We start from the raw sequence: 26,034 nt of genomic DNA on the forward strand, positions 1-26,034 counted from the left end.
GCTGAACAACCTGTATTTTACAGCTGCCCTGGAGCTTATTCTTTTGGAGATGAGACATTCATTTGATGATCCCATTTCAATTTAGCATCTAGTGAATCAAAGAAAACCTATTCTTTTCCCTCTAAACCAGGGGTGTCAAAACTCAAGGCCTGTGGGCCAGATCCGGCTCGCGGGGTGCTTAAATCTGGCCCATGGAAACAGCGAAGGACTGGCCCGTGCTGCCTCTGGCAGCCAAAATGGGGCATGGGGGCACACACGGCTCCCCGAGCCCTGTTTCGGCCAGCAAAGTGCTGCAGGAGGCCATCTAGGCTGAAAATGGGGCATGGGGGAGCTGCACGCGGGCCCCCCCCAGGCCCTGTTTTGGCCAGCAGGGTGCTGCAGGAGGTATCTGTCCTGTCTCCCTCCCCCCAGCTGGCCCAGTGGTGGGGTGCCCGCGGTTCAGAGCGGTTCTTTAGAACTGGTAGTAAAACTGGCGGGAGGCTCTGCCTATTGACCCTGACGTCATCAGAAGCGATCTGGGCATGCGGGCATGATCCCGTTGCGAACCGGTAGTAAAGGTAAGTAGAACCCACCTCTGATCCGGCCCTTGAAGAAGTCCAGTTTGACACCCCTACTCTAAGCTAACTATACCTTACCCACCATATCACAACCTCCATGATTTAAAAGCCTTGGGTAAATATAGCACAGTTTTAGGGGGAGAACTATTCACACATTAGAGTTTAGCATGCAGCTCCATGAAGCACACACTAGTTGTTTCAACGTCTTCTACCCAAAATTGGGGCCTTTCAGATGCTGAACCATCATCGAATCAACAACGAAGGATAAATCTATTGCTAACTACAATACTAATAATGTTCTTTTTGTAATCTTTGCACTGGCATCTGGTTCACCATTGTGGGAGCCATTTAATCCAGCACGGTTTTTACTCCATTGACTGAAACATTTCATTTAAGATTCAGGTTGATTTTACTTAAACTTAAATTGACCCACTTGATTAGGACTCTGGGTTTTTTTTTCCCCACTCATACTTTAATTCTAAACATGCGGTCATTTGTTACTGTTTACTTTGGTCCGAACAGATGTTTTATGGAACTTGAATGGATTTTGGTCAAATTTATAGTCATCATCGCAGGCTAAATATTTGTGTTTATTGAATGCTGAAGTTAGGAAATGTTATTATTTGTTTGACCTTTGCATTAAAATTCCTGTGCGTCTCTGAAGAATAAAATATATGACTATTAGAGAGAAAAATATGCTAGATGCTTGCCTAACTCCAAATTTGGAGAATGATATTGAAGTGGCACAAGGCCATTTAATATTAGCTATATATTTAACACTTTTTTTGGCCAAATTCTAAGTGCCTTTGATTAGTACTTTTTTCTGATTTACAATCTTTTCAGTATTTTTTCCTATATAGCGAGAAAATAGTCTAAGTGCCTGTAAAAGAAATCAAGAGAAGGACAAGATCATTTCTTAACACGTTCTGCATTGTAACTAGGTAATTTATTCAGTGTGTAAATTGAGGAAGATTAGACTGATTAGGTTAAATAAACCAACAATCTGATTCTGTTGCCCAAATTATGTGTCACCATTACAAGCCACCAATTCAGATGCTGTTTTCGTGCTTTACGTATTCTTGTAACAAGTGATTAAATTGTCATTTGGGCTTCGCCAATGAGGATCAGAGCTGGTGTCAAAGCAAGCTTCTAGATGCCCTGCCTGTTTCTCTGCGCTAATGAAAACAAAGGAAGAGTCATATTTGCTTAGTGAGGTTGGTGGCATATAAATTTAAGAAGTAAGCAAGTAAGTAAGTGAAGTAAGTACGTAAGTAAGTAAGTAAATAAGTAGGTACCCTGTTTCTCCAAAAATACGACCTACCCTGAAAGTAAGTCTTAGTTTGATTTTTACACATGCGCCCAATATAAGCCCTACCCCACCCCAAAATGAGACCCAATTAAGATCCCGCCCACTCCAGAGCCAGGCCTCGCACACCCCAACACCTGCCACGCCCGCCCATTTCTTCTGCAGCTGGCAAGGCTGGCAAAGCTTTCCTGAAGGCCTCTGTAGCTGATAGCAAAGCTCCGGATTGATCCGGAGCTCTGTTATCGGCTGCAGAGGCCTTCAGGAAAGCCTTGCCGACAGCAGAAGAAGTTCCTGACGGCCTCTGACAGCGAAAAGGAGGCCGGGGTTGACACGCGCAAGTGAGGTTAGCATGTGGATGACATCCCCCCAAAATAACACCTGGTACCATTTTTGGTGGCAAAAAAAATATAAGACAGGGTCTTATTTTTGGGGAAACACAGGTAAGTAAATAAGTAAGTAAGTAAGTAAGTAAGTAAGTAAGTAAGTAAGTAAGTAAGTAAATACCACAGGGTTTCCTCTATAGAAGAGAAAGATGCTCTACAGAGCCAGCTAAGTAAAAAAGACTAAAGAAGTATGTTAATTACACTATATTATAATATAATATTAAATTATATTATTTTATTTTAGGAATTTATAGGTCATTGCAGCCAATCAATTATATGAGATACATAAGAGTAACAATCAAAGTTAATATACCATATAATTCCTCCCCCCCCCCCCAAAAAAAGGTAGACGTTTTTATTTTGGCAAGAAATCAAGTATTATCATAAATCACAGTTGAAATAGTAAAGCTGGTTATGGAGTTGTGTGGCATATCCATTCTGATAACCCTGCGTATAATCCAGGGTTGGGTTTCAAAAGTTTTTACTACCGGTTTTGTGGGTGTGGCTTGGTGGGCGTGGCATGGCTTGGTGGGCATGGCAGGGGAAGGATACTGCAAAATCTCCATTTCCACCCCACTCCAGGGGAAGGATACTGTAAAATCTCCATTCCCACCCCACTTCAGGGGAAGGATACTGCAAAATCCCTATTTCCTCCTGATCAGCTGGGACTCGGGAGGCAGAGAATAGATGGGGGTGGGGCCAGTCAGAGGTGGTATTTACCGGTTCTCCAAATTACTCAAAATTTCCGCTACCGGTTCTCCAGAACTGGTCAGAACCTGCTGAAACCCACCTCTGGTATAATAGGCAGACAAACACTCTCTATGTATTTGTCCACACAACGTAATAGGCTGCAGGCATTTGGGTGCAGGAAAGCAAATAAGAGCCTTCTCCAGAGTTCCCACTTACGGCACAAAAGTTGTGGCTCAAATGATCCTATAGTACAGGGGTGTCAAACTCAAGACCAGATCTGGCCCACAGGGTGCTTAAATCTGGCCCGATTTAAATGCCATCGGGCCACGTGATTGGCCAGCCAGTGCGTGCCTCTGCACGCACACACGGCTCCACTCGTGTGAGCGTTGTTGCAGGCGCTTGCTTCCCCATTCGTGAGAGTGTCACCACGAATGTCACGAGCCCTTGTGCACATGCACACACATGTGCTTCCCCTTCCCATAAAATCATGCCTCTTCCCCCCTCCCCCCGCTCTGGGCTGCCAACCAGTGGTGGAATTCAATTTTTTTTTACTACCAGTTCTGTGGGCGTGGCTTGGTGGGAATGGCTTGGCTTGGTGGGCATGGCAGGGGAAGGATACTGCAAAATCTCCATTCCCACTCCACTCCAGGGGAAGAATACTGCAAAATCCCCATTCCCTCCCCACTCCAGGGGAAGGATACTGCAAAATCCCCATTCTGTCCCCACTCCTGGAGGAAGGATATTGCCCACCCCACTCCAGGGGAAGAATACTGCAAAATCTCTATTTCCTCCCCACTCCTGGGGGAAGGATATTGCAAAATCTCCATTCCCCCCCCCCCACTCTGGGGCCAGCCAGAGGTGGTATTTGCCAGTTCTCCGAACTACTCAAAATTTCCGCTACTGGCTCTCTGAATGGCTCAAAATTTCTGCTACCGGTTCTCCAGAACCTGTCAGAACCTGCTGGATTTCACCACTGCACCTCATAGCATTTTTCAGCACTCTGTGAGTGGTTTACAATGGAAAGCATTATTTGCATACTGCCTCCAACTATCTGTGTCCTCATTTTATTGACCTCGGAAGGAGAGAAGGCTAAGTGAACCCTGAGCCACATCAGGATCGATCTCTAGGTTATGGGCAGAGTTTGCCTGCAATACTGCACTTTAACCACTGCGCCACCAGGACTCAAGTCCTTTAGAGGGATAAAGAGGTTCCAGATCTGTAGCTGACAAGAGCTTCTAATTGGTTGCTATCATCTTAGTTTCTGAATGTAAGTAATTTCTGAAAGTAATTCTCATTCATAATGAGAAGGTGATTCTCCCCTCAGAGGTTAGAATGCACCCAACCATGTTGGCTTTTTGCAAAGCTTTAGAAACTTGACTAGGTACAGTAGGAAGTTAGCACTTACCCCTCTCCTAGAAGAATGAAATGTTCTAGGAAATATTAAAAAGGCAGAATATTATATTTCCCTGGATGAGAAATGGAGAAATATTTTTTTTAAGGCAGGAAGCAGACTCGCTCTTCATAGCACCCACCCTCCTCAATAGCCCACAGCAGATGTCAGCATTTAAGAGATAAAGATATGGCTAGCTCTATTCATAAGCAAATACCCCCACCCAAGATCCAACAAAGAAAGGATCAGGAATTGCCTAAAACCCCCTTCATTACATCATCACCCAGCAAGATTCAACCAAGCCTGGGACTCAAGACAACCTACAAAGTTACCCCTGCATGGCCCCATGGGAATCTGACAACCAATTAGGATACTTGCCCTTACACAAGAACAGGAAGCTCTAAGGCTTCCATGTTCATATATATTCCATGTGCTCATTTTGCCCAGGACCCAAAAAACCCATGCGGTCCTGTCCACCATTAAACCATCTTTCTAAGCAATCTCCATGTTTCCAGTGTCTTTCTCCCCACTTGGAATTGAACCCAGATGGACATTTCTTCCAACAATTTGGCACCCAAAGATGGGACTCCAAGCTAACCTGACCAATGGACTTGGCCCAGGTAAGCCTCCCTTGCCGGCAGCAGACCCATTGAGTCTGCTGGACTTTGGCCATTTGGAACAAAGGTTTTAAAGGGGTTTTGAGTGTTGAGATCAAAGGCTGCTTGGAAAGAAGGTGAGTACCTCTAAATTTTAACTTTTAAAGCCCAGAAAAGTGTGGGAAATGTGTGTATGCCTGTGTGTGTGTGAGCGAGAGGGCCCTTCTCCCAATCACAGCTGGATCTTGCTCCCTCTGTGCATTTCCTAACCGCAGAAAGACCAACCGTCTGGAGAGCATGGGGGATTTGCCAGAGTACAGGACCTTCTGTTAGGGAAAGGAGAGAGTGTGTGAAAATGGAATGGAAAAGTAAATGAGAGAGTTGAACTTTGGGGAAGCAGCTGAGAAGTCACTGAGCAAAGCCCTGTGTTAGGAGGTGCCCACCCTTGTTTGCTTAGGAAAAGTAGCAAGTCCTCCCAGACCCCCAAGGGTTTGAAAACTGATAGGCAGAATTTTAGGAGGTGCCCGTACTCACTGCAGAGGGGGCAGCAGGTCTTCCCTGATCCAGGGGTGAAATGCTCCCGGTTCGGACCTGATTGCCCAATCCGGTAGCGATGGAGGCAGGTGGTTCAGAGAACTGGTAGCAAAAATCCCTGCCCCCCCCCCATGCCAGCTGAGCCGCACAATCATCAGAGGCTCTTTTTAAAAAAAATTTAAAAGCATTTTTTCTACAACCTCTTCAGTGGAAAAAATTCTTTCAAAAGTAAAAAAAAAAGCCTCTGATGATCGCATAGCTCAGCTGGGATTGTCAAATGCTTTTAAAAGCCTCTGATGATCCCAGCTGAGTTGCCTGATTGGCAGAGGCTTTTTTCCTTTTAAATGCCTCTGACGATCCAAGCTGAGTTGCCTGATTGGCAGAGGCTTTTTTTCTTTTAAATGCCTCTGACGATCCAAGCTGAGTTGCCTGATTGGCAGAGGCTTTTTTCCTTTTAAATGCCTCTGACGATCCAAGCTGAGTTGCCTGATTGGCAGAGGCTTTTTTTCTTTTAAATGCCTCTGATGATCCAAGCTGAGTTGCCTGATCAGCAGAGGCTTTTAAAAGAAAAAAAGCCTCTGCCAATCAGGCAACTCACCTGGGATTGTCAGAGCCTTTTGAAAGCATTTTTTTTTTACATCCCCTTCACTGAAGAGGTTGTAGAAAAAATGGTTTTAAAAGTAAAAAAAAAAAAAAAGGCAACGCCCACCCAGTCACATTACCACGCCACCAAGTCATGCCCACAGAACCGGTAGTAACAAATTTTAGATTTCACCACTGCCCGGATCGCTTTTTCTTTTTGGTCCAAAAACTGATAGATGGTAGTTCCCTGGTAAGGAGCTGCCCGTACTCTGTGAGGGAACCAGAGTCCTCCCAGACATTTTTTTTTTGGTCCAAAAAGTCTCTCTTTTTTTGTCGTCTGATAAGCGGATTTTTTTTCACCCAGCTAGGCCAAAGTGAACCCCACATTGGAAAGGGAACATGGGAAGCTGTAGCTCGAGGGTTGTGACAGAAACCCTTCTAGGAGATTTGCTTGTGGTTTGGGATGAACAGCAGATGCCTGTCCTGGCTGGTAAGAAGATGTGAGCAAATTGTGTAAAGAGTGGGCTTTGCTCAGGGATGAAGCTGGAAAACCAATTTGGCTAAATAAAGGTACTTAAAAGAAAACAAATATATAAATAGGAATGTCGGGGGTTTTGTTTGTTTATTTCTCTCTTCCTCTCTGACTTCCATGCAACCATGTGGTATGTTTGTTAAGATTTGTGCCTTCCCTAATTTAACTGGGATTTATGGTGGGAATGACCAGTGTGTGTTTACCTCTCTTTTTCTCCTTGTTTTTGTTTATTTTATTTATTTTTATTTTTTATTTTATTGGATTTATATACCATCCTACTCCCGAAGGACTCAGGGCGGTGAACAGCCACAGAATAAAACACATAAATACAAAAATTTAAAATAGAATAAAAATGAATTAAATAATTTGGCTGAGACAAATTTAAAATACCCAATAATTTAAAAACAAATTAAAATTTACATTTAAAAGGGGAAAAGATTCAGGCCAGGCCAGCTTGATGAAATAAGGAAGTCTTGAGCACGCGACAGAAGGTGCGCAGATCCAGGATCCTCCGTATCTCCGGGGGGAGCTTGTTCCAGATCATAGGTGCCCCCACAGAGAAGGCTCTCCCCCTGGGGGCCGCCAGTCGACATTATTTGGCCAACGGCACCCGGAGGAGCCCCTCTCTATGGGAGCGTACTGGCCGGTGGGAGGCTATTGGTGGTAGCAACAGTCCCGTAGATAACCAGGTCCTAAGCCATGGAGCGCTCTAAAGGTGATAACCAAAACCTTGAAGCATACCCGGAAGACCACCGGGAGCCAGTGCAACTCGCGCAGGAGAGGTGTTACATGGGAACGCCACGTCACTCTCATAACCACCCGCGTGGCCGCACTGCCAGTTGGAGCCTCTGAGTGCTCCTCAAGGGGAGCCCCATGTAGAGAGTGTTACAATAGTCCAGATGGGAGGTGATGAGGGCATGAGTGACTGTGCGTAGGGAGTCCCAATCTAGAAAGGGACGCAACTGGCGGATCAGGCGAACCTGATGAAAAATCCTCCCGGTTACAGCCGTCAAGTGCTCTTCTAAAGACAGCCGTGAATCCAGGAGGACGCCCAAGTTGCGAGCCCTTTCCGTGGGGGCCAATGATTCGCCCCAACAGTCAGCGATGGCACCAGCTGACTATATCGGGACGTCGGAAACCACAGCCACATATGTGTGTATGTCACAGTCTCTGTGTGTCCTCGAGGTAATTGCAACTGTTAAATGTCTCTAATCCATAGTGATATGAATTTTAAATTGTTAGAAAAAAATTAAAAGCACTGAAAGAAAATGCCTTCACCCAGTTTAGTCTGGCTAGCTAGACAGGGTGAAGAACAGTGAGTTCAATTTTCTTTCCTCTTTGTACTTTTAAGAAAAGCCCAAGTTTAAGAGGGAGTGTTTTAAGTTCACTTACAGGAGAAAGTTTCATCCTTGTATTTACTGTGTGTTTAAATGATTCCATCTGTCCAAGCTTGACTCCCTCGTCTTTGTTGCAGCCCCTTAGATATTGGAACACTGCTATCATGTCACTCCTAGTCCTTTTTTTCATTAAACTAGACGTACCCAATTCCAGCAACCGTTCTTCATATGTTTTTTTCTTCACTCCCCTGAAATCATCTTTGTTCTTCTTCTCTGCACTCTTTCTAGAGTCTCCACATCTTTTTTTTTTTGTATTGTGATGATCAAAACTGAATACAATATTCCAAGTGTGGTATATCATCTCCTCCCTATTCTCTCTCCCCAATTTGCTTTCTTTCTTTAGATTTTTCTTCTGACTTTCTCATTGACCTGGTGCACTGATTAGTACCATAACTGAACCCACCCTCTTTGCTCTTGGTCATCCTCTTCTCTTTCCTTCCACCTTTTCTAGCATGACAGCCAACTTCAGAGATAAGATCTGTCACATAAGCCTTTTTACCAGGGTTGATCCTGTTACAGCTTGGAGGATATGAGGGCCAACCTCGTTGCTATAAGATCATGCAGATCAGTAGTGGGATTCAGCCAGTTCGCACCTCTTCGGGAGAACCGGTTGTTAACTTTCTGAGCAGTTTGGCAAACTGGTTGTTGGAAGAAATCATTAGAGCAGAGAACCGGTTGTTAAATTACTTGAATCCCACCACTGATCCAGATGCTATTGTTCTTCCACATTGGTTCATAGGAATTCCTGATTACAGGGAGAAAAGGAAGTTGTCCACCAACACTTGCTGACATTTGTACTCTTTGACATTGTAAAGCTTTCACTTTAAGCCTATGTTCTTTTCTTGCCTGGAATGTTTTTGGCTTGTGTGTGTTGGCATATTCGTTACTCCACAGCCTGAATTCATTTCCATTTTTCATTAGCTGAAAGTAAATGTTTGGTCACAGTCAGGATCAGATCAAGACATTGTGCTGTTTGTAGTAGTCAGGCAGTCTACTCCCCCCTGCACATCCCCAGGTCAAAGTATATAATATCCCAAGTCAGCCAAGCGATATTTTGGGACATGAGGTGGGGGGAGGGGAAAACCCTGGTAATAAATATAAAACATTAACAGATCAACTTGCTTCCTTTCATGACATCTAAAAATTCTGTTCCCTGAGGCAGCTGGTTCATTTTGACCAACGGTGTAGCTGGTCCTGATCTTAGACAATTAACTAATTAAATAAAATTTGATTCCAATTCTTCTGTTTAACCCACTGTGGCAATCTGCAATACAATCCTTTTTTTACAGATCCAAGAGTAAGCTTGATCTATATTTTGCTGTTGTTGTTTTTTTTTAAAGGGAGTGTGTAAATAAGTCTTAATGGACAAGCTTGTATTGTAAATTGGCTAAAGCAGCGTTTCCTAACCTGAGCAGTTTTAAGAGGTGTTAATTTCAATCCGCGTAATTCCCCAGCCAGCATGGGTAATAGTAACAGAGTTGGAAGGGACCTCGGAGGTCATCTAGTCTTGGCTGCCTTCCTGTTGTAGGTGCTAGGGAGTGAAAGAGAAGCCTTTAAGGGTGTGTTGGAAAAAAAATGTCCTTCTGGGTTCAGTTCCAAGTGGGGAGAAAGACACTGGAAACATGGAGGCTATTTGGAAAGATGGTTTAATGGAGGACAGGACCACATGGTTTGAGGTCCTGGGCAAAAAAGCACATGGGTGAGAGAGAGAGAAGAGAGAGAGAGATTTATATTTTATACCCTCTCTTGGGCCCTGCCTTGGAGCTTCCTGTTCCTGTACAAAAAATGTATTCCATTGGCTGTCAGTCTCCCAGGAGGCGGAGGTCTTAGCTAACTTTGTAGGCTGTCTGTGTCCCAGGCTTGGTTGAATCTTGCTGAGTGATGCAATGAAGGGGCTTGGTTGTGCCATGTGGTGAGTTCTGTTGCTAAATGGGTAGAGGGCTAATCCTATTATGTCCTGGAGGCCAGAGGTGGGTTTCAGCAGGTTCTGACCAGTTCTGGAGAACCGGTAGCAGAAATTTTGAGTAGTTCGGAGAACAGGTAAATATCACCTCTCACTGGCCCCACCCCCATGTATTCTCTGCCTCCTGAGTCCCAGCTGATTGGGAGGAAATTTTGCAGTAACCTTCCCTTGGAGTAGGGACGGAATGGAGATTTTACAGTATCCTTCCCCTAGAGTGGGGTGGGAATGGAGATTTTATAATATCCTTCCTCTGCCATGCCCACCAAGCCATGCCCACCAAGCCATGCCACACCCACAGAACCGGTAGTAAAAAAAATTGAAACCCACCACTGCTGGAGGCCATGTCTTAATCCCATCACCCTGGGGCTGAAGGTGGGGGCAGGGAGCTGCTATTTCTTTCTTTTTTTTTTTTTTAATTTGATTTATATGCCGCCCCTTCTCCGGAGACTCAGGGCGGCTTACAATGTGCTAAGCAATAGCCTTCATCCTTTTGTATATTTATACAAAGTCAGCTTATTGCCCCCACAAACTGGGTCCTCAATTTACCTACCTTAGAAAGGATGGAAGGCTGAGTCAACCTTGAGCCTTGGCGAGATTCGAACCGGCAGTAATTGCAGCTGGTCTTAATAACCAGCTTAATAACAGGGTGCCTTAGACCACTGTACTACCAAGGCTCTTTAAAACATGTTTCTCCTTTTCTCATCCAGGGAGGTATAATATTCTGCCTTTTTAATATTTCCTAGAATATTTAATTCTTCTGGGAGATGGGTGGATGCTAACTTCCTACAGGTGATAAAATTTTTAATTTACTGACATAATTCAAGTTTCTGTTAATACTTTTGGCTTCAACATGTCTCGTACGGATGAAACAATAACTTTTGATTGACTGGCTAGCAGGGCCTTCTTAACAGCATTATGGACCCCGGCCAGGTAAAGCAGTGTACTGGGGCCCTTACAACAACTACTCACAGGAATAAAAATGTAAATGGTCGATCACATTAAACATATATTTGCATGTTAGTATTAATTTAAAAAATGCAGTAAAATGTAATAAATACGTTGCTGTATTTATATGATACAAAGTGTATTGAAGGGTTAACATACACGGATTAGTATGGGGCCCTTTATGCTCGTGGGGCCCACAGGCAAATGCCCATCAGGCCCATGCGTTAACACAGCCCTTCTGGCTAGTATAGCTTGAGCTGCGTTGAATGCTTACACCCAGTAAATTATTTCAAGGATTAATATGATATAAATCTGATTATATAGCAGTATGTTTGCCCTATCCTGGTCCAATAACTCACTCCATTTTTTTATTTAATTTCAACTCATTGTGGCATAAATATTTGTGACAACCAAAGGCCTGCAAACACATTTAGGATACCTAATACTTTTTGCTTGCTTAAATAGGCATTTTCTACTTGATATTTGCCAGAGGCACTGCAGCTAGTTTTCAAAGTTTCCAGTGAGTAGTATGCCAAAAAAAACCCCCCACAAAAACACACACACCAAAACCCTGAATGAGAATTTAATTCAGAATAACAAAATTACAGACCTTCTGTGAACAAGTGCAATAACCTTATTTAAGTTATTTCATTAAAAGTTATTTCCTCCACAAACAATGCAAGTAATATATAAAGCTTGTCTGTATTTGAACAGCAGTTTCAAGGATTTTGGTATGAGAGGTATTAAGCTCCAATGTCCAGAGGTGGGTTTCAGCAGGTTCTGATCAGTTCTGGAGAACCGGTAGCAGAAATTTTGAGTAGTTCAGAGAACCGGTAGTAAAAATGTTGACTGGCCCCGCCCCCATCTATTCTCTGCCTCCCAAGTCCCAGCTGATTCGGAGGAAATGGGGATTTTGCAGTAACCTTCCCCTGGATTGGGGAGGGAATGGAGATTTTACAGTATCCTTCCCCTGCCACGCCCACCAAGCCACGCCCACCAAGCCATGCCACGCCTACCAAGCCACACCCGCAGAACCAGTAGTAAAAAAATTTGAAACCCACCACTGCCAGTGTCCCACTCCTGGAAACCAAAATGAAGAGGACTTCAATGTCTGAGCCTGAAAAAATTAAACAGGATCAGACCTGGTTAGTAGCACGGAGAGTCTTCAACTGTATGACCACAATTGAGCCCAAAATTTATGCTGTTAACTGAGAAACTTGGTAAGTGAGCTTTGTTCCATTTTTGATTTTTCCTGCCACAGTTGTTAAGTCAGTCACTGCAGTTGATAAATTTGTAACCCGGCTGTGAAGTGAATCTGGCTTCCCCATTGAGTTTGCTTGTTAGAAGGTCACAGAATGGGATCATGTGACCCTTTTAAAAAAAACATATTAACAGAGTTGGAAGGGACCTTGTAGGTCATCTAGTCCAACCCCCTGCCCAAGCAGGAGAGCAACAGTCATAAATATGAACCAGTAGCCAAGCATCTGAATTTTTGAGTACGTGATCATGGGGATGCTGCAAAAGTTGTAACTGTGAAGAATGGGCATAAGTCACATTTTTCAGTGCAGTTTAAATGGTCATTAAATGAACTGTTGTAAGTCGAGGCATATCACCAGGAAAGCTTAGAGCTAGAAACTCAAAGGGCAAGTAAAAAGATGCAATCAGAATTAATCAACAGGGTGCTAGCTACTTCAGCAATGTTGTAGAGGCAATGTCATTATTTCACCAATTTATTAAGCTGGACTTCACTTGGTATACAGAGACATTTTTAAATTTTCATTCTTGGTTACCAATAAACCTTACACACCACAGTAATCTTAAAATAGGAGACACAGTTAAGTAGAGTTTGATATTGAGATGAATGAGATACTATTAAGTCCCCAGTGCTTTGCTTCAGTAGTAGAAGTCAGAAAGGAGTCAGATGGACCAGTTAACACCGATAATAAGTTTGTTTGCCCAGCAGTCAGAACAGAATCTGCCACAACCACTAGATCCTGTATTATCAAGATCCAAGATTGGTTCAGCTATATCAGCAGCTGTTCTGTACCAAGCACTGGCCTCTCTGCTGGATAAATAGGATGGGAAGCTGGGAATCACAAAGAAGAGGGAAGGTCAACCTATTTTCCAAAGCATCAGAAGGCAAGACAAGAAGCAATGGATGGAAACTAATCAAGGAGAGAAGCAACCTAGAACTAAGGAGAAACTTCCTAACAGTGAGGACAAATAACCAGTCAAACAACTTGCCTCCAGAAGTTGTAAATGCTCCAACACTGGAAGTTTTTAAGAAGAGATTGGATAACCATTTGTCTGAAGTGGTGTAGGGTTTCCTGCTTGAGCAGAGGATTAGACTAGAAGATCTCCCAGGCCCCTTCCAACTCTGTTACAGGTAGTCTTCGGCTTACAATCACAATTGAGCCCAAAATTTATGTTGCTAAGTGAAACATTTGTTAAGTGAGTTTTACCCAATTTTATGATTTTTTTCGCCACCGTTGCTAAGTGAATCACTGCAGTTCTTAAGTTAGTAGTTAAGTTGTTAAGTGAATGTGGCTTCCCCGTTGACTTTGATGTCAGAAGGGGATCACATGACCCTGGGACATTGCAACTGTCATAAAGATGAACCAGTTGCCAAGCATTCAGTTTCGATCACGTGACCATGGGGATGTTGCAATGGTCGTCAGTCACTTTTTTTCATAGGTGTTGTAACTTTGAATGTTCACTATATGAACTGTTGTAAATTGAGGACTACCTGTATTCTGTTAAGAATCTGTTAATGATAAGGAAGTATGCTGCACTAAAATGCTACATTTATTTCCTCGAGCCTATCAATTCCTTAAAAAGACAAAATGCTAGTCTAAGGAGTAACTAGTTATTGAAGCAGTGAAACCAAAGTTAGATTAGTGTATGGTCTGCTGATGTTATTTAGCTTCACCATCCCAAAGATGCTTTTTCAAGAGGCAACTGAACTTTCTTGTTTTTCTTTGAAGACGTTTCACTTCTCATCCAATAACTTTTTTCAGAGTTGAAGAAGCTTCTTGGATGAGAAACGAAACATTTTCAAAGAAAAACAAGGAAATCCGGTTGCCTCTTGAAAAAGCACCTTTGAAACAACCATGACCTGGATGACTGAGAATCTCCATGTCAGGATTCCAAGGGATGCCCTAATTACATCATGAGCCTCGAGCCAAGCTTCAAAAGAAATCCAGTTATTTATTAGGAGCTTCATGTTGGCACGTTCCCAAGTGAAGCTAGCTCTCACCCTATGTCATTTACGCCCCAATTATGACCCTGTTTCCCCCCTCCCCCCAGGGTGTGTCATCAATTACATTCGCCAACGGAGCAATTTCGCAGGTTGTAGAGATCATTCCCCTCCGACCGCTGTGGGTAACCTTGGGATACAGCCTTGAGAGAGAGAAGTCTGGAATGTGTATCTGTCTTTGGCTGCCGTGCCGTTTCATTGGTTTCCCATCCGCCTTGCTTATGACAATTCAAGAGCAGGCCAGGGATGCTTTGCGAGTTGACACCATAGACATTTAGCTTCACCATCGTCCAATTTGAGGAAACAAATAATCTCCTTGTCACCAGCTCCTCTGTAGCAATGTGTTAAATTCATTTATTTGCTCATTCATTCAGACAGTAGGCAGTCATAGCCATTTCAACCTCCTTTATGACTTTCATCTCACTCTCTTACCCCAACAATTGTGTTTTGACTCGAGAATTAACAGCAGAATTGATGTAGCCCATTTCTTTGGGAAAGGCACGATTTGTCCATTAGTGCATGACATTTATTAAAAAGAAAATACTGACGTTAAATAAATTGGACACTTGCAATTAAGGCAGTCCTACCTGCCTTGTATTTATAGGGCACAAAAATTGCACTAGAGGAAAACTGTTTAAAAGTAATGTACAACCTAAGCTGCTGTAGACCAGCAGTTAATTGTGCCACAAGGAACAAAGTCAGCAAGGATCCACCTTCATTTTCAATCTTGTGCCATCAAAAGATGTAAAAAAACCAACAACAACCCCACAGTATGTGTACACTATCAATATCAAAATAACGAGAGTCATCACAGGGCATGCTAAAAACAGATTTTGCCCAGCTGGTATCTTCCAGATCTTCTAGAATTCATCTTCAAAAATTCACACCCAGCTTGACCAACGGATATAATTCTGGGAGTTGCTAGAGAGCCTCACTTTGGCCAAGAGTGTATGAAACCATGGTGTGCACAAGATACAAAATCAGAGCCCTGGAAACATATCTGATCTCTCATACAAATAATGAGAGAGAGAGAGAACAATGAACCCATCAGCCCTGCCCTTTTAATTAACTGTACTTTAGCATATTAAAAGATTAACAGAAGGGACCTTATAGGTCATCTAGTCCAACCTCCCGCTCAAACAGGAGACCCTGCACCATTTTTGACAAATGGCAGTTCAATCTCCTCTTGAAAGTCTCAAGTGATGAAGCCCCCACAACTTCCGAAGGCAACTTCTGTTCCATTGGTTGATTGTTCTCACTGTCAGAAAATTTCTCCTTATTTCCAGGTTGAATCTCTCCTTGGTCAGTTTCCATCCATTATTCCTTGTCTGGCCTTCAGGTGCTTTGGAAAATAGCTTGACCCACTCCTCTCTGTGGCAGCCCCTCAAATATTGGAACCTGCTATCATGTCTCCTCTGGTCCTTCTCTTCACTAGACCACCCATGCCCAGTTCCAGTAACCGTTCTTCATATGTTTCCAGTCCCTTAATCATCCTGGCTGCTCTCCTCTGCACTTTATCTAGAGTCTCAACATCTTTTTATAGTATCAATCAATGCAATCGACCCTGATTATCTTGAGGAAGTTTTATTGAAAACAACCAACTTTGTGGCTTTCAAAACTGGTAAGCATAGTTTTCGGTTAAAAAAAAACCACAGTAAATTTGCAGTGCATTAAAGTCTTTCTTTCTTTCTTTCTTTCTTTCTTTCTTTCTTTCTTTCTTCTTTCTTTCTTTCTTTCCTTTCTTTCTTTTTCTTTCTTCTTTCTTTCTTTCTTTTCTTTTCTTTCTTTCTATTGTTTGTTTGTTTGTTTGTTTGTTTGTTTGTTTTCCTGCCTTTATTTGTCTATGGAATTCTCAGTCATCCAGGTCATTGTTATCCCAAAGGTGCTTTTTCAAGAGGCAAGCTTCTTGGATGAGAAGCGAAACGTGTTCAAAGACAAACCAGAAAGTCCAATTGCCTCTTCAAAAAGCATCTTTGGAACCCACCTTTATTGTTTTTAACAAGTAACTCAAGGCGGCAAACGTACCTACTACACCTTCCTCTTCCTATTTTCTCTAGATAGAACAGAGACACTGAGGTTAGTTGGGCTAGGAGAGAATGACTGGCCCAAGAGCAAAGCCTCCCAATTCTTATCTTTTGGTTATATTGTTGATGCGGGAGAGGAAAATGAAGTTGGATGCTCATTTCAAACGTATTAGTAAGACAAGTACAGCCTTGACTTACGACCACAGCTGAGCCTGAAATTTCTGTTGCTAGGTGAGACATTTGTTAAGTGAGTTTTGCCCCATTTTAACACCTTTCTTCCCACCGTTGTTAAGTAAACACTGCGGTTGTGAAGTTAGTAACACAGGTTGTTAAGCAAATCATGGTTGTTAAGCCCATTGACTTTATCTGAGGGTTGCAAAAAAAGGTGATCACGTGACCCCAGGACTCTGCAACCGTCATAAGTATGAGCCAGTTGCCAAGCGGCTTAATTTTGAGGACATGACCTTGGGGATGCTACAACGGTCGTAAGTGTGAAAAATGGCCCTATGTCACTACTTTCAGTGCCTCTGTAACTTCGAACAGTCACTAAATGAACTGTTGCAAGTCGTGTAGGAAGTTAGCACCCACCCCTCTCCTAGAAGAATGAAATATTTTAGGAAATATTAAAAAGGCAGAATATATTTCCCTGGCTGAGAAATGGAGAAACATGTTTTAAAGACATAGCAGCTCCCACCTTCCTGCCCCCCCACTTTTGTCAATGGGCCAAAGGCAGAAACCCAATCCCCCCCCACCTTTGTCAATGGACCATCATCTGCAACACAATAGGACCCATCTAGCAACAGAAACTCACCACATGGCATCTGAGAAGATTACATCAGCCAGCAAGGCTAGCTAAGACCCCCACCTCCTGGAAGTCTGACAACCAATCAGGATACTCTTCCTGTGCCCCAGGAAGTTCAAAGCTCAGAGAGGGCATAAAACCAAGGCACGCTCAGCATCTCATCCCTTTTTCTGCTCAGGAACTCAAACCATGTGATCCTGTCCACCATTAAACCATCTTTCCAAGCAGTCTCCATGTTTCCAGTGTCTTTTTCCCCACTTGGAACTGAACCCAGAAGGATATTTCTTCCACCAGTCGAGGACTACCTATACCTACTAATATTATAGTATGGTTACTTCCATTAGTATAACAGAAAAATTTGTGGCATCTTAAAAAAGTACTAAAGCATGTACATTTATGGGCTAAAAACTGAAAGTATTTTTGTGTGCTATATATAAAAGCACAAAAAACATATTTATTCAGAAAGACTCATAATGTTCCACAAAGCATTTTCCCACACAAGCAAGTCCCTGGCTTTATACTTTCTACCTTTCATTCTTATTGCTTTCCTTTAGCATCAGACAGCAACACATATATTTTTCGGAAGCTTCATCACAATCCTTCTGAAGCAAGGAGGTTTTTTCACAACACTCATAGAGTAAGTTGCGTTGATTCCCACCGACATGACTAGAATGTAAAATGTAACCCTGGCCACACAGATCTGTTTAGGTACAAGTTCTAAGAATCCGGAGTGAGCCACGGAGGAGGAATGCTTGCTTCTGTCCCATGTCCCATAACCAAAATTATGCAAAATAATAAATAATCCAAATCTTTGTTTGAGGGGCTCACACTTCTTGTAAATGTTAAACATGTCACTGGGGAAGGAATAAACTTTTTAAAAGGAGTTCAAATAGCCTTGAGCACAATCTTCCAAGCACATTCCCAAGCAGAATGTGATTCTAAGTACATTCCACAGTTTGACATAATTATAACACAATCAAAGGCATTTCTATAATCAATGAAGCCCATATTGACTTATTTCTATTATTCTTTGGCTTTTTCGATTATGCAGTTGAGAATTATGTCGCATATTCCTTGGCATTTTCTAAACCAAGCTTAAATCTCTGTTGTCCAGGTCCGAATTTGTGTTGGAGGATCCTTAATTTTAGTTTGCTAGTGCATCTTCTTCTTCTTCTTCTTGTGCCATATCTGTCATCGGACGTTGGCGATCATGTTGGCAATCCTATTTTTGTCAACAGCCGCATGAAAAAGTGCTGCTGAGTTTTGTCCAAACCAGGCCCTTAGGTTTTGAAGCCATGATGTTCTTCTTCTGCCTGGACCTCATTTGCCTTCAATCTTTCCCTGGAGGATTACCGTATCTTTCAGAGTATAAGCCGCACTTTTTCCCCCCTAAAAGAGGGTGAAAATTTGGATGCGTCTTATACACCAAATGTAGCCCCGCCCACCCACAGGCCCCCAACCTTTGGCCTCTGCCTCCCAGCAATTTACCTCCTTGCAGCAAGCAGCAAGCAGCAAACTGCAAACAGCCCGTTTCAGCTTCAGCACAGCTTGATAAGCACAAGCAGTTGATTGTCTGTTGGATCAGCCTCCCAACCCTCAGCTGTTTCAAGCTGCAGATTGCCATTGCCTATTGCCCCGCGGGCCTCCTGCAAGCAGGCAAATTGCTTTTTCCTTGTGCTAATCAAGCTGTGCTGAAAACGAAAGTAAAGCAGACTGTTTGCTGTGCTGGGAGGCAGAGGCAGAGTTATTGTGAGTGTTTTATGAGTCTTATTTTCTTCTTTGTGTCCTTTTGTTGTAAAATTTCTGTCTAGAATCAACAATCAGCTGGAATTTAAAAAGCATTTCACTAACTTAAAACATTACCTGAAGGAAAATAAAGAGGGGTGGCGGAAGCTTTACATCTAACAGATTACGTGCTGAATAACTTACTGATTCTGATTACAATACCAATCTATGCAAAGAAAAAAACTTAAAACAATTCCGAACTGGTAAAATTTCATATTATTTCCCATATCCATGCACTAGCGTATATCTTGTTTTCCTCCCCAAAAAAGACAGGTGTGTTTTATAATCCGGAGCGTCTTATACGCCGAAAAATACGGTAAGTGAAGGATGCCGTATTTTTCTGGGTATCGCATCACATGTCCAAAATATAGTTTGCTAGTGCATGAAATAAAGAATACTATATGATAGTTGACACATGCTGTTAATTCTCCTTTTTGGATATTAGAATATTGATTGACCTCCAATCTTTTGGCCATTGTGTTATTCTCCAAATTTACAGGAATAGCTAAACTAGAATCTTTACTCATTCTTCTTCTATTGCTTGCCATATTTCAGGGAACATTCCATCAGCTCCTGCAGCTGACTCAGTAAGATTGGAGGGCTGATTTAACTTCGTTTTTTTAATACTAGAGGTTCTTGTAAGTAGGGAAGATCTTCTAAAATATCTTGTACAGTATTTCAGTATATTTTTCCCATCTTTGATATTTTTTTGAATCAGCTGTTTGTCCATTGACATCCTTTAGGTTGAAGTTGGAATCTTCTTCTAATTTCAGATAACTTTTTGAACCCTTCCTTTTGTTCCATATCTGTTTTCATCTTCAAAGTCTTCACAAATGTTGTTATAATACTTCTACTTGTATCTTCGAACAACTCTCCGAAATACTTCATTAAGTATTTCCTTTTGGCCTTTTAGCCTTCTTGGCTTTAACTTCTCTTCTTGGTCATTTCCATGATTACCTTTTTTTTCGGAGTATAAGATGCACTTTTTTCCCCCCTAAAAGGGGGTGAAAATTTAGGTGCGTCTTATATACCAAATGTAGCCCCGCCCACCCACTGGCCCCCACCCTTTGGCCTCTGCCTCCCAGAAGTTACCTCCTTGCAGCAAGCAGCAAGAAAAAACAGCTCCTTTCAGCACAGCCTAATTAGCACAAGTTGATAGGATCGGCCTTCCAATTGGATCGGTATAGACCTGGGTATATACGAGATCGCCTTCTGCCACCGATAGCCTCCCACCGGCTAATACGGTCCCACAGAGAGGGGCTCCTCAGGGTGCCGTCGGCCAATGTCGACTGGTGGCACCCAGGGGGAGAGCCTTCTCTGTGGGGGCACCAGCCCTCTGGAATGAGTTGCCCCTAGAGGTTCGTATGATCCCCGACCTGCGTACCTTTCACCGCGCCCTTAAGACTCTTTTGTTCCAACAGGCCGGGCTGGCTTAATATGAATTTTAAATTGGGCGTTTGTTAGCTTTTAACTTTATGGGCCAAATTTTTATATATTCGTTTTAAATTGTTTTTAACTTTTGTGAGTTTATATGTGTTTTAATATGGCTGTACACCGCCCTGAGTCCTTTGGGAGAAGGGCGATATAGAAGTTCAATAAAATCAAAATCAAAAATCAAACTCTCAGCTGTTTTGCTCTCAGCTGTTTTGCGCAGGCCTCTGCTACTTGCTGCAAGGAACAGATTTTTTTTCCCCTTGTGCTAATCAAGCTATGCTGAAAACAAAAATGAAAGTAAAGCAGGCTGTTTGCTGTTTGCTGCAATGAGGCAAAATTGCTGGGAGGCAGAGGCAGACTTCTTTTTCTTGTTTTCCTCACCAGAAAAGGTAGGTGGTCTTATAGTCCAGTGCGTCTTATACTTCAAAAAATACGGTAGTTCTGACATCTATTTCTTCTATTTTTTCATCGTTGGAAATCTGTTTCCACATTCATCCTTAATGACTTCTTTGGTTTATTTTCCTCTGGTTCTCTAGCAACATGATGGGTATATGCCCAAGATCATATTATAGAAATAACCTCCAACCACCTCCACCTCCACCTATCTCTTCTCCTCCTCCTCCTACCCCTTTCTTCCCTCTCATTCTCCCTCTCCCTCTTCATCCACACCAGCAATTTGTAGTGTGTCCTACAATCAGCACCTGTGTCTGTGGTGCTAAACCTGAGTTCCTTTATCCCTTTTTAGAAATACACACCCACCAAGACACATACCATACATATATATCCAGACACACATACTATCTGTTGCTGAAATGCTGTTGGCATATATTATCTACCAGTCTACCAACAAATATCAAATTTAAATTAACACAACCAGAAGAAGAAAAGCCACTGTAAGAATACCTTCCATTGCTCTTTTGAAGAAGACTTTGCAGCTTCCGCAGGTGAGGACACCGTAATGGCACCCAGAAGCTTCATCACCACAGATAAGGCAGATCTTCTGAGGCAGAGGTTCAAACCCATACTGAGGACTCTGACCAGCTTCGGCATCAGACCTAAACCAAATAGACAAAAATAGAGAAACTGAAAATGAAGAGGGAAGCAAATCTTATTCACAAAGGACAATCAAAACAGAGCACGTACTTGATCAATAAGGGAGATTTTTTTTTTTTAAATTTGATTTATATGCCGCCCCTTCTCCGGAGACTCAGGGCGGCTTACAATGCGTTAAGCAATAGCCTTCATACTTTTGTATATTTATATAAAGTCAGCTTATTGCCCCCACAAACTGGGTCCTCATTTAACCTACCTTAGAAAGGATGGAAGGCTGAGTCAACCTTGAGCCTTGGCGAGATTCGAACCTGCAGTAATTGCAGGCAGCTGGTCTTAATAACCAGCTTAATAACAGGGTGCCTTAGACCACTGTACTACCAAGGCTCTTTTCCCAAAGAGTTATGAATACAGGTCAACCCTCTGGTTGTAGGACAGATTTAACAGCTCTTGCAGGGAGCTATTAAACTGTTTCTTGTAAATACTCATCTGCTTCCATCTATGGCACATATGGGGTGAAAAAATTGGTGATAGGCAAATTAAAGCCTCACCCGCCCCCCCAAAGCAGTGGTGAAATCCAAATTTATTTACTACTGGTTCTGTGGGCGTGGCTTGGTGGCCATGGTGGGCGTGGCTTGATGGGCATGGCAGGGGAAGGATACTGCAAAATCTCCATTCCCACCCCATTCCAGGGGAAGGATACTGCAAAATCTCCATTCCCACCCAACTCCAGGAGAAGGATACTGCAAAATCCCCATTCCCACCCATCTCCAGGGGAAGTATACTGCAAAATCCTCATTCCCTCCCCACTCCTGGGGGAAGGATATTGTAAAATCCCCATTCCTTCCTCACTCCAGGGGAAGGATACTGCAAAATCTCCATTCCCACCCCACTCTGGAGCCAGCCAGAGGTGGTATTTGCCGGTTCTCGGAACTACTCAAAATTTCCGCTACCGGTTCTCCAGAACCTGTCAGTACCTGCTGGATTTCAGCCCTGCCCCAAAGGATATACATTTTAAATAAATAAATAAATGGCAGAATAAACACTTCTGGCATTAGAACTGTCTGGACTTTTTTGTAAGGGTATGCTTGAATATCCAAGAATTCAGTTCAAAATTTCTCCTCTTGCATGTCTGCGTATTCCTTTAAAAAAAACAACGAATGAAAACATCAAGTTTTATTAAGAAGGGGTCCCAACAACAAAACACAGAAGCACATCCTCATATCATGGAAGGAAGTCTCCAGCTCAGGGTTTCCAACGAGGAAGCTGTAGGAAGTTAGTACCCACCCCCCTCTTAGAAGAATGAAATATTCTAGGAAATATTAAAGAGGCAGAATATTATATGAGAAAAGGAGAAACACGTTTTTAAAGACAAAGCAGCTTCCTGCAGCTCCCTGCCCCCCACTTCAGCTCTGGGGTGATGGGATTAAGACATAGGCCCTCAGGACATGATAGGATTAGCCCTCTACTCATTTTATCACATGGCACCTGGGAAGATTACATCACCCAGCAAGGCTCAACCAAGCCTGGGACACAGACAGCCTACAAAGTCAGCTAAGACCCCCACCCCCTGGAAGTCTGACAGCCAATGGGATACATTTCTTGTGCAGAAAGAGGAAAGTAAGGCAGGGCCCAAGGGAGTGTATAAATATATCCCTATCTCCACTTCATGTGCCTTTTTTGCCCAGGATCTCAAACCATGTGGTCCTGTCCATCATTAAAAACCATCTTTCCAAACTGCCACCATGTTTCCAGTGTCTTTCTCCCTACTTGGAACTGAACCCAGATGGACATTTCTTCCAACAAAGCCAACAGCAAAATTTCTCAGTTGAGTAGCAGCAACAGAATATTCCATCCCTATAGATTTACTCAGTCTTCTCTCCCAGTTCCTGGGCTCGTTGTCAATAAACAGGCCTGGAAAAGAAGCTTTGGCCCTCAGACCATCTCTTTACAAACTAGGTTTTTTTAAAAAAACAAACAAACAATGGAATAAATCAACTCCAACGTCCAATTTTAATATGCAAATATTTTTTTAAACCTCGTTCAAGTATTCTACCTGCTGGCATCGTTCAAAGCAATATTCCTTTTTCAGAAAAAGGTGCAAATACACTTTAAGATCCAGCTGCTGGAGGAAGAAATCTAACATGAGAGTGAAGTGGAGCTCAGCTCACAGTGAATTATGGCTGGCTAATCTGCAGCAGTTCCTGGGGTGTTATTTATTTCCCAGCACTCAGCTGTTCAGCCACCTCTTAAGCACTGGGACATAAATCACTTCTTCCCATTGCTGGCACCCAATAGCAGAGGAAGAGAGAATTATTGGATGAGACTAAGGTCCCTATTTGGAAAAACAACAATCACAAAAGGAAGCAAGGAGGCTTCCCTCTGGTCTTTAGCAACAGGAAATCAAATTGGATCATTCGGAGGCTAAACAAAAACTATTTAAGGGAAGCTAAGCAGGGCCAGTTCTGGTTAGTTCTTGGATGGGAGACATTCGATAATTCAAAAGATTGAAAGCGAGGTCAAAAAACATCTCAGAAGAAATGCAAACCACTTCCACGTGATTGCCATAAAAATTGCATGGACATACCCACGAAGATCTCAACAGAATTTTTAACTAAATTGGTCATAGCTGCGATGGCGAACCTATGGCACGCGTGCCACCGGTGGCGCACAAAGCCCTCTCTGCGGGCATGCCAGCCGTCGCCCCAGCCCAGTTCCACCACACATACGTGTGTGCCTCCCACCAGCCAGCTGGTCTTCGGGTCTCTGCCATGCATGCGTGGGGGAGCTGGTCCTTCCTCGATCTCTGCAGGTTCCCCCCAGCGCATCCTACCTTTCTCCTCCATTTCTGCTGCCTGTATCAACCTGGAAACCAAAATGGGACTCGGGGGTGCTGTGCGAGGTCCCCCTGCGCCCCGTTTTGGGCCTGGAAAGCCTCCTGCACCAACCTGAAGCCAAAACGGGGTGCGGGGGAGCAGGGCGCATGTGCAGGGGATGCACACACATGCACAGGGGATGTGCATGCATGCATGGGGATGCGCATGCATGCGCGGGACGCTCACATTGCATTTTGAGGGTTTGGGCACATGTGCGTGCATTCATACGCGCACACACTTTGGGTATTGGCACCAAAAAGGTTAGTCATTTCCAGTTTAACTTTGCACCCAGCAAAGTTACTTCCAATCAATCCCCAATATCCAGATCAGGATAAGCGCCACAGCTCACTCAGTTCAGCTGGCATAAAAATGCCACTTGATGTTTCTTTATCGATCATCAAAACAGTGGACTAGCAGAAGTAGGAAAGGCAGGGGGAAGCAGAGAAAGAAAGAAAGAAATGAACAACAGACAAGAATCTGTTGAGCCTTGATAGTACAGTGGTTTACGCACCCTGTTATTAACACAGCTGCCTGCAATTTCTGCTGGTTCGAATCTCTCCAAGGCTCAAGGTCGACTCAGCCTTCCATCCTTTCTAAGGTAGGTGAAATGAGGACCCAGTTTGTGGGGGCAATAAACTGACTTTGTATAAAATATACAAAAGTATGAAGGCTATTGCTTAACGCACTGTAAGCCGCCCTGAGTCTCCGGAGAAGGGCGGCATATAAATCAAAATTAAAAAAAAAAAAAAAGAATCTATAGACCTTCCATCCATTTATCCATCTACTGATCTAGATTGAAAGACATAAAACTTTCCTGTAGCACTGGAAACAATATTGCAGGTAAATAACACGGATAGTTCTAAAAGAAGCAGCTGTAGGTTTTCTACCTTAACCAGTGGTGGGTTGCCCCCGGTTCGGACCGATTCGCAAGAACCAGTAGTAAAACCGCCGGGAGGCTCCGCTCACCATCCCGGATATCGTCATAGGCAATCTGCATATGCGCAGAAGCTTCTACGCATGCGCGGAAGGTCGGCGCATGCGTGAGCAAAGCCAGGGCGCATTCCCGATCCCGTTGCGAACCAGTAGTAAAGGTAAGTAGAACCCACCCCTGACCTTAACCCTTTCATATACATAATGGCAAAAGAATCAGCATGGAAAGCAGGACCCCCGGTGATCCCTCCTCCAAATGACACCGTGAAATAAGAAATTGGGTGCATGGGAATGATGTATCTAAAGAAAAAAATAAATAAAACCACTAACCCTGCTTACTGCGGAATGAGGAAGCTTACTGGGAGAAAAATGGTTTAGAAAGATTAAAATATAAGAACGCAGGTGCAGCCATTCATTTAGCAATCGTTCAAAGTTACAACAGCACTATTAAAAGAAAGTGATTTACGACCAGTTCTCACACCTCATAGAATCCCCATGTTCTTTTTTGGGGGGGGAGGGTCTTTTAATGACCCTGTAATTCCTTGCATCGGGGTGGAGTCTGGGCAGAGACATCTCCCTGCTAACAAAAGTGTGCATAGTCAAGGCTATGGTTTTCCCAGTTGCAATGTATGGCTCTGAAAGTTGCACCATAAGAAAGGCTGAGCGCCAAAGAATTGAGGCCTTTGAGCTATGGTGCTGGAGAAGACTCCTGAGAGTCCCTTGGACTGCAAGGCGATCAAACCGGTCAGTCCTAGAGATCAACCCTGACTGCTCGTTAGAAGGCCAGATCCTGAAGATGAAACTGAAATATTTTGGCCACTTAATGAGAAGGAAGGACTCACTGGAGAAGAGCCTAATGCTGGGAACGATTGAGGGCAAAAGAAGGAGGGAACGATAGAGAATGAGGTGGCTAGATGGAGTCACTGAGTCTAAATGGTCTCCGGGTGATGGTAGAGGACAGGAAGGCCTGGAGGAAAGTTGTCCATGGGTTCACGATGTGTC

At 43.3% G+C, this 26,034-nt stretch overlaps 1 protein-coding gene across 1 annotated transcript in view; it reads right to left on the bottom strand.

Annotated features, from left to right (window-relative positions):
- Positions 1-26,034, bottom strand: part of PGR (progesterone receptor) — a 103,603-nt gene that overhangs the window by 67,564 nt on the left and 10,005 nt on the right. Inside the window, exon 2 of the mRNA XM_034408924.3 lies at positions 21,080-21,231. Coding sequence (XP_034264815.2) covers positions 21,080-21,231 — 152 coding nt within the window. The remainder of the gene's footprint in view (positions 1-21,079; positions 21,232-26,034) is intronic.

This window comes from Pantherophis guttatus, chromosome 5 (assembly GCF_059756535.1).
Source record: "Pantherophis guttatus breed Tessera chromosome 5, ASM5975653v1, whole genome shotgun sequence".
Taxonomy (NCBI): domain Eukaryota; kingdom Metazoa; phylum Chordata; class Lepidosauria; order Squamata; family Colubridae; genus Pantherophis; species Pantherophis guttatus.